General features: G+C 45.5%; 1 protein-coding gene across 1 annotated transcript in view; it reads left to right on the forward strand.

Annotated features, from left to right (window-relative positions):
- The window catches only part of BTN3A3 (butyrophilin subfamily 3 member A3), a 13,304-nt gene extending 4,484 nt beyond the window's left edge, over positions 1–8,820 (forward strand). The window contains 9 exon segments of the mRNA XM_017849178.1: positions 844–1,125; positions 3,391–3,591; positions 3,767–3,787; positions 3,882–3,908; positions 4,807–4,833; positions 5,232–5,258; positions 7,074–7,744; positions 7,746–7,778; positions 7,780–8,820. Of these exon segments, the coding sequence (XP_017704667.1) occupies positions 844–1,125; positions 3,391–3,591; positions 3,767–3,787; positions 3,882–3,908; positions 4,807–4,833; positions 5,232–5,258; positions 7,074–7,744; positions 7,746–7,778; positions 7,780–7,812 (1,322 nt within the window). The 3' untranslated portion in view covers positions 7,813–8,820.
- The last annotated feature ends 290 nt before the right edge of the window (positions 8,821–9,110 follow it).

Raw genomic sequence — 9,110 nt, forward strand, 5'->3', positions numbered from 1 at the left:
TAGGGGATTTGGGGGATGGTTTATAGACTTAGCACTCTGCTCTGGATGACATACTGTCGGAAAGGTGTCAGGGGACGAATTCTACGAGTGGGAGCCTTAATCAAGCTTATCCAGGAGGAAGGAGACTAGGGTGAAACTAAAGCTGTAATTGATGAAGAGGCAGCAATTCCTCATTGCCGATGGGGGATGTTTGGTCATTGTTGTGGTACAATGTTCATGTTTTTCTCTGCACTCACACATGATGTGGGGTGGTCTTGTATTTCCCATGATGTGTCACAGTGATAAAGTACTATTGTTTGTGTTCTGTGAAATTGTTCATGTTCAGCAGGAGGATACCAAGACCTGGTGTCAGGTTCCAAATGTCTGGGATGCCTTTTTTCTTTCTCAGTGCAATCCCTTGCCTCATGGCTTCTGGTTGGGTTTGGTTTAAGGGGAGCTATAGAAGACAATGGTAGGAAGAAGAGAAAAGGGAAAGGTCTGGGTGCTTATTCCCTGGCTTCCTGACTGCAAGATACCCTCAGGATGACTGCATTGTCTTGCTGAAGGTCACAGGTTAACTCAGGAATGTCCTCAATGCATCAATCTCTTCTTCTATGTCTCCAGAACAGATCCCTCTCCTCCTCCCTCTGGTAATTGGGGGGGGGGGGGAATAGCCCCACCTTACTGACCCTGGGATACTGCACTAGCCCATTTAGTTTTCTTCTCATCATGACCACACTTGTGTAAATAACTCCTGAATGAAATCTTTCTAGAATTATCAAATGTGAGTCTGCCATTGATTCCTATTGAGACCCCCCCGATACAGGAGTTCTCAAGAATTTAGGTCAATTTAACCTTCCACAGCATTGGGTTCTGATCTTCACATTGAAGTGAAGGGTTATGAGGATGGAGGGATCCATCTGGAGTGCAGGTCCACTGGCTGGTACCCACAACCCCAAATACAGTGGAGCAACACCAAGGGAGAGGACATCCCGGCTGTGAAAGCACCTGTGGTTGCAGATGGAGTGGGCCTATATGCAATAGCAGCATCCGTGATCATGAGAGGCAGCTCTGGGAAGGGCATATCCTGCATCATCAGAAATTCCCTCCTCGGCCTGGAAAAGACAGCCAGCATTTCCATCACAGGTCAGTACCCTGCTTGGCCTCAGCTTTACTGAGCTGAGCTGTGGCAGTTGATGAAGGGGAATGTGTGAGTCTCTACTGTGTGAGTCTCTGCGGTCAACCTGGGTCTCTGCACTGCATGTAAGGCTCAAAGCAGGGACCTAGAGGCTACTCCCTGCTCCAGGGGAGCTTCCCCACTCCACAGAGCTGTTCACGCCACAAACATTTACTGATCACTTCCTGTCTGACAGAAACAGAAAGTGTGACAGGCAGTGGGAATTGGGGAGAAACGTTAAGATAAGCTCCTTATGTAAAGTCAAATGACAAAATGGGAAAACATATATATATTTACAAACTTATAGAGAAAGAGCTAATCTTTTTGAAACAGAAGATTTTGAAAACTGAGTAAAAAATGTTAACAAAGGTCCAGAATTGTTAATTCACAGGAAAGGAAATAACCCACAAAAGGTTGCTCATTCTCACTCATTAGGGAAACATATAGGAAATCATTTTTCACTTATGATATTGGCAAAAATCAAAACCACACTGCCTTGCTTGATAACACATGACTATAGCAGGAATGTAGGAAGGCAGTGATTCTCAGTCATTTGGTCGTGTCACTTGTATTTTTGGTGTGCATTAGCACAAGCTCTATTGGGGGATCTATCCAAACTATATATTTATTGATCCAAAATTCCAGTTCTGAGATACGCTTGCATTTGTATGAGATGATCCATGTAAAAGGTTTCTGGGGTTTTTTTGTTTGTTTGTTGATTGTTTGTTTGTTTGTTTGTTTGTTTGTTTTTGGAGAGGGAGTCTCACTCTTCTGCCCAGGCTGGAGTGCAATGGTGCAGTCTCAGCTTACTGCAACCTCCTCCTCTTCAGTTCAAGAGATCCTCCTATCTCAGCCTCCCCAGTAGCTGGGATTACAAGCACGCACCACCACAACTGGCCAATTTTTATATTTTTGCTAGAGATGTGGTTTCACCATGTTGGCCAAGGTGTTTTCAAACTCCCGACCCCAATTGATCTGCCTGTCTCAGCCTCCCAAGATGCTGGGATTACAAGTGCGAGTCACCAGCCTAGCCTGTAAGAAGTTTCTTGATTATGATTGTATAACATTAGAAGCTATACAGATCCTAACTGATGGTGAACTTCCATACAAGGGAATACTGCCCCGTTGTGAAAGAAAAGAGATAATTTTCTCTATACTAATGTGGAAAGATCTCCAAGACACACTTTACACAGAAGAGTGAGATGCAGTGATGTATATAGAATGTTATTTTTAGTTTAAACAAGAGGGAAAATAGGAACATATTTTAATGGACTTTTCTAGTTCTTGATTGTGTTATTTAATTTACATTTTTAAAATTTAATAAGTGATTTTGTAACTCTCACTGTACATCAGGCATTTTATTTACTTATTTAGGGATAGAGTCTCACTCTGCCACCTAGGCTGGAATGCTGTGGACAATCTTGACTCACCACAAGTTCCACTTCCCAGGCTGAAGCAATTCTACAGCCTCAGCCTCCCTAGTAGTTGGGATTATAGAGACATGCCACTACATCCAGCTAATTTTTGTAATTTTAGTAAACATGGGTTTTCACCATGTTGGCCAAGCTGGTCTCGAACTCCTGACCTCAAGTGGTCTGCCTGCCTTGGCCTCACAAAGTGCTGGGATTACAGGCATGAGCCACTGTGCCAAGCCCTTTATAAGTATTAATTTAATTCTTCTAACCTCAGGAGATGGGTATTATCATTACCCTCATTTTATAGAATAGGCCACTACAAACAGAGAGGTTATATAAGTAGTGCAACATCACACTGCTAGTCACATAGGGGAGCCAGCATTTAAACCCATGCCCTCTGACTCCACAGTTTATGTCCCTAAGCATAATATTAAGTGGACCAAGGAGAAGTTAATAGATGGAGGGAGGGAGTACTAGGTAGATGGGAGAGTTGCATGACTCTATGTGTACGTCATTTTTGAACCATGTAAATGTGTTACTGGTTGAAAAAATATTTAGAAAAAAAGGAGTATGACTCTGCCCAAGTTAATTTCCATATGAGAGGCAGACATCTCAAGATAGTAACAGTAGTAGCTTGTAGTGAGGGTTTACCAAAGTGTTCTCTACAGTCCTCTGAGACTTTAGGGAGAGGGCACTTATTTAACCTAAAGAGATAGATTCCATGACCCCAACCTGGGCTGAGCAGCTAAAGCTTGGGGCGCTAAGGTTGGGGAGGTTGAGTGCACCAGCGCCCATGACTCACAGCTCTCCCCTTCACAGACCCCTTCTTCAGGAACGCCCAGCCCTGGATCGCAGCCCTGGCAGGGACCCTGCCTATCTCGCTGCTGCTTCTCGCAGGAGCCAGTTACTTCTTGTGGAGACAACAGAAGGAAAAAATTGCTCTGTCCAGGGAGACAGAAAGAGAGCGAGAGATGAAAGAAATGGCATGTGCTGCAACAAAGCAGGAAATAAGCCTAAGAGGTATCCAAAGCGAACAGAGAATCTAAGCCCCAGGCTTGCATGCCCAGCCTGAAGATCTCACCCCCATACCCGTCCTGGCACTGCATCATGTTTAAGGTTTATTTTCCCAAAATTCCCCTCACCCATAACTGTTCTTTTTTCTTCCTCTCTCTCTCTTTTTTTGCTTATTTTCCAGAGAAGCTCCAGGAGGAACTCAGTAAGTTCCCATTCCCCCAGAGACCCAGGCATGTCTTCTTATCCCCACTTTGAGTGCCTTGATAACTGTTCCTTCCCTGTTCATTCCATTGCAGAGTGGAGAAAAATCCAGTACATGGCTCGTGAGTGACTCTGACATTTTCTCTGAATTTGAATCTATGACTCTCTTCTGCTTGGAAATTTTCCAGCCCATAAGTCTTTGCCCAGGGTTGAAAACTGGTTAGATCCCCTTACTCAGGAAAAGAAAATAAGTGTAGCTCTTTGGAGAAACCACCCAGAAGGAGTCTCTCTCTTCTCTCTCTCTCTCTAAGAAAAGAAAAAGAGGGCTTCAATCTCTTTGTACTAGGGGACACAGACATTTATGCCCTAAAAGCCACTGAGGAATATCCAGGGGTGCACTTCAAAAGGAAGAGGGAAGAGAAGGATGAGGTGCATTTTCTATGGCAGGAAACTTACATATTGTTTTCCATAATCTAGAGGAGGTTGAAAGGAAAACAAGAAAGGAAGATTTAAGAGATAAGAAAATCAGAAAAGAGAACGAGAGTAAAGTGTGTCTAATAAAGAGGAGTAGCTACAGTGGCTTAGTTCATACAGATTTATCATAACTGCTTTCAAAACTAGTCCCTGAAATTGTGCATTAAATTTCCCAAATTCTTTTTAGAGCAAGGTAGGAAATGATACAGATTGAGAAGGATGGATCTTGTACTCCTAGACATTCACATATAGACATGGTGACACCTATGCCCAGGCACAGGAGTATAGACAGATTCAAAATAGATTAGGTGGACTCCATTGGGAAGGAACTCTTATAATGACTGCCTTGCCACTAGTATTCAACCAGTGTTCCCAGACTGGATATTAAGAAGAAGAGGTGAAGAGAGAATTCAGCATGCAGAGTGAGACCGTAGGGAAGGGTGGAATGATCAAAAAGAAAGACTAGATGGACGCGAAAGGAAGGGGAAGGGGCCAACAGAGCAAAGGCAGTGTTCATGTGATATCTCTGTCTTTCTTTCATTGTAGGGGGAGAGAAGTCTTTGGCCTATCATGGTGAGTGAGCCTGATGCTCTCTGGGTTTGCCGGGTCATATACCATGAACATTTCAACTTTTTCTCTGCTGTGACTCATTGACGTTCTCAGTTGGATTAACCAGTTCTAACCCATAGACTCAATCTTGCATGGTAGGGGGTTGACTTCTGCTTTTCTGGAGCCTCTGAGAGACTCCTGACCCTGCACATGCCCAGGCAAAGCATAGCCGTGCAGCCTGCACCCCTCATGACATTGTTTAGAAGGTGCCACCTCTGATCCATCAGAACTGTACAGGAGGGAGGCTGAACCCTGGAAGAGACTCTGAAGAAAAGGAGAGAAAACGTGTAGTGAAAGGAGAATGGAGTGGAGAAAAAACAAAACTACTGACCTTTTTCTTATCTGTGTCTCCTTCCTTTCAGAATGGAAAATGGCCCTCTTCAAGCCTGGTGAGTAAATCACTGTATGTTCCCTGGACCAACAACCTGAGGGACCGTATTCCTTTTTCCTCCTCCAACTCTTGTGATTTGGGGAAGAAAACTTCCCTTGACTAAGAGAGTTTGGGATAGACAGCATTAAATCCCAATCTGAAAAGTGGGCCCATCTCCAAGACCCTTCCTGCTGAGAGCCCAGGGAACCAGAGAGAATTGCTCTCTTGGGCTTCCTCAGACCTTCCTGGGAAGGAAGACACATAAAGGGTGGAGCTGAGGGGAAGGAGACACACACTGAGTAATACTGCAGGGAGAGTGAGGGTGGAAATGCCAAGGAGAGGAGGCGATACCTGCCCAAAGAACTTTGCCCTTCCTAGGCTTCTCATGCCACCTACCGGATGTGTCGCCTCAAAGGATTTAATGCTTCTGAGCTTTGGCCTCCACATTTTTAAACGAAAATTGCAATCTGTGTTTTGTTGGGGTTGAGGTGAAGACTGAAGGAATAATAAATATCCATTGGTTAAAAACCTAGTTAGAAAGAGATGACGAGTTCACACTGCGTGGTTGAAGAAGGTTTGCAGAAAGGAGGGTTAAGGGAAAGCAACAAGGAAAAGTGCAGTGCCCCCATGGTTCCCAACAGTGGGGAGTTGTCTCCACTCCTAGGGAGGGGAGGCAGTTACTGGAACCCAGAGAAAAGTAGCACAAAGAGAGGGCTTCCTGAGAAGAGTCATCAGGCCTTGTTAGAGCAGCATCAGCTGCTGCTGGCAGGGAGGAAGCAGGAAAATAAACGGTGTGTCTCTCCTTTCTTTCTCCTTCCAATCTTCTATCAGGGCCCCATTGGCCAAACTCAACAGCAAACCAGAGGACAAGGGAGCCCAGTGGCACTGTCCTTAGAGTACAGATTCCTGGGGCCCAGAGGAGGGTGGAGAAAGCTAAAGGTTGGAGAGTGAATGTGGAGCCCCCCACAGAGCCCCCAGCACAGAGACTGCCTTGCAGCTATTAGAACATCAGGAGCTTCCATCATACCCTGCTGTGAGCTGAATAAATGATTCCCCTATACTACGCTAGAGATTCTTTTTTTTTTTGAGACGGAGTCTCGCTCTGTCGCCCGGGCTGGAGTACAATGGCCGGATCTCAGCTCACTGCAAGCTCCGCCTCCCGGGTTTTACGCCATTCTCCTGCCTCAGCCTCCCAAGTAGCTGGGACTACAGGCGCCCGCCACCTCGTCCGGCTGGTTTTTTGTATTTTTTAGTAGAGACGGGGTTTCACCGTGTTAGCCAGGATGGTCTCGATCTCCTGACCTTGTGATCCGCCCGTCTCGGCCTCCCAAAGTGCTGGGATTACAGGCTTGAGCCACCGCGCCCGGCCAAGATTCATATTTTATCCCCATTTTCAGGTGAGGAAATGCTTCAGATGAGGCTCCACCTTATTAAATAAATTGGATGTACGGAAAAATAGACTTCAGAAAAGGGGAACTCATTTAGTTCATGAGTGGTCGAGTGAAGACTGAAAATTAACCTCTGATTATAAAGCATTAGGGGGCAGAGTCAATGTGGGGAGGGAAACAAGAAAAACGTAGAAAGAGGATCCTTGTTGCTTCCTGGGGCAGCATCAGGGTACTGGATTAGGCAGATACTGACCTTACTTTCATTTCCCCTCTGGACACAAGACCCCTTGAGCTTTCTCCCACAACACTGATGAGACATTCAGGGCAGGCTAGGGATGCCAGGTTCTGTAAGGATCTCCTCAACATGGTCCAGGCCTTGCATGCTGAGGCTCTGAAATCCAGGAAAAATGGCTGACCCCATGGACACCTCCTCAAACTCTCTGCAGCGGATGTGATTCTGGATCCAGACACGGCAAATGCCATCCTCCTTGTTTCTGAGGACCAGAGGAGTGTGCAGCGTGCCGAAGAGCCACGGGATCTTCCAGACAACCCTGAGAGATTTGAATGGCGTTACTGTGTGCTTGGCCGTGAAAACTTCACATCAGGGAGACATTTCTGGGAAGTGGAAGTGGGGGACAGAAAAGAGTGGCATATTGGGGTGTGTAGTAAAAACGTGGAGAGGAAAAAAGGTTGGGTCAAAATGACACCAGAGAATGGATACTGGACCATGGGGCTGACTGATGGGAATAAGTATCGGGCTCTCACTGATCCCAGAACCAACCTGAAACTTCCTGAGCCCCCTAGGAAAGTGGGGATCTTCCTGGATTATGAGACTGGAGAGATCTCATTCTACAATGCCACGGATGGATCTCATATCTACACCTTTCCGCACACCTCTTTCTCTGAGCCTCTGTATCCTGTATTCAGAATTTTGACCTTGGAGCCCACTGCCCTGACCATTTGCCCAACACCAAAACAAGTAGAGAGTTCCCCCGATCCTGACCTAGTGCCTGATCATTCCCTGGAAACACCAGTAGCCCAGGGTTTAGCTAATGAAAGTGGGGAGCCTCAGGCTGAAGCAACATCTCTGCTTCTCCCTGCCCACCCTGGAGTTGACGGCCTCCCCCTCCACAACAACCAATCAGAACCATAAAGCTACAGGCACGCACTGAAGCACTTTACTGATATTCATTCAATTATTCCATATGACAGTTGTTTGAGTTTGGTACCACCTATTGTCCCTTTATACAAATAAGGAAACTGGGGTGCAGAAAGTTGAATTAACTTTACAAAGTAGACATGACTAGTGAACAACAGAGCTGGGATTTAAACAGCAATAGCTAACATTAACAGATAATTTAAACTGTTCTGAGTGCTGTGTTGTACACTTTGGTGGATGTCACTCCTTTGAACGTCACAACACCCCATCGGGTAGTCTCATTTTGCAAGTATGAAAGCTGAGGCAGGGCAACCTTAAGTAACTTACATAACTCATATGGTAATTTGTGTAGTTAGGAGATGTTCAGCCTCAGTCCCTGGCTAATTGCCCATTCTTTTCCAGCCTGATTTTTTTCCATGGGAAGAGCCCACATGTAGCCCTGAGGTTTCCTTCCCAGAACAGCTCCAGGGTAGAGATAATTGTAAGTGGTTGTGGAGTTGACACCCCTATTGACTCCTTCCCAGCTGATTATCAGAGCCTTAGACACAACACTCCTTAGATTAGCTCTGCAGAGTGTCTTGGTTGAGAGAATAACCTCCTAGTACCCACATGACATGTGACTTGGAAAGAGTCTACAGGCCACACTTGATAAATCAAGTGGAAGAGATGTGTGGCCACCCAACAAATGTGATAAGTGATCACGCAGCCAGAGCCAGCCTTCCTACAGTCAAGATTTCCAGACAGAACAAATACTCTAAAGATTCTCTGTGATATAGGAAATTTGGATCAAGGAAGCTAGAAGAATTACAGGGATGTTTTTAATCCTGCTATGGACTCAGTCTTCTGGAAATAGGTCTGTCCACCCCTGATCATTGGTGGATGTTAAACCCATATTCCTTTCAACTGATGCCTGCTAGGGAAAACTGCTCCTCATTGTCATCACTGTTAATGCTCAGCACTGTATCCCCTCTACTTGGCAAGTGGTTGTCAAGTTCTAGTTGTTTAATAAAGTGTTAATAATGCTTACTCCTCAACTTGGCTTTTTCTAGACTGTAGTGTCTACTCAGCACAGTAAAGTAAAGTAGTCTGCACACCCACTGTACTCACCACAGTCTCAGTTTACCTCACTGCAGCATTTTCACAAAACCCTTATTGGATGTATTTTCTTTGTTCTACTCCCAGTCTGGAGTACAGTGGCACAATCTCAGCTCACTGCAACCTCTGCCTCCCAGGTTCAAGTGATTCTCCTGCCTCAGTCTCCCAAGTAGCTGGGACTACAGGTGCGTGCAACCCACACCCAGCTAATTTTCTGTATTTTTAGTAC

Source organism: Rhinopithecus bieti, unplaced genomic scaffold (assembly GCF_001698545.2).
Source record: "Rhinopithecus bieti isolate Rb0 unplaced genomic scaffold, ASM169854v2 scaffold_32760, whole genome shotgun sequence".
Taxonomy (NCBI): Eukaryota; Metazoa; Chordata; class Mammalia; order Primates; family Cercopithecidae; genus Rhinopithecus; species Rhinopithecus bieti.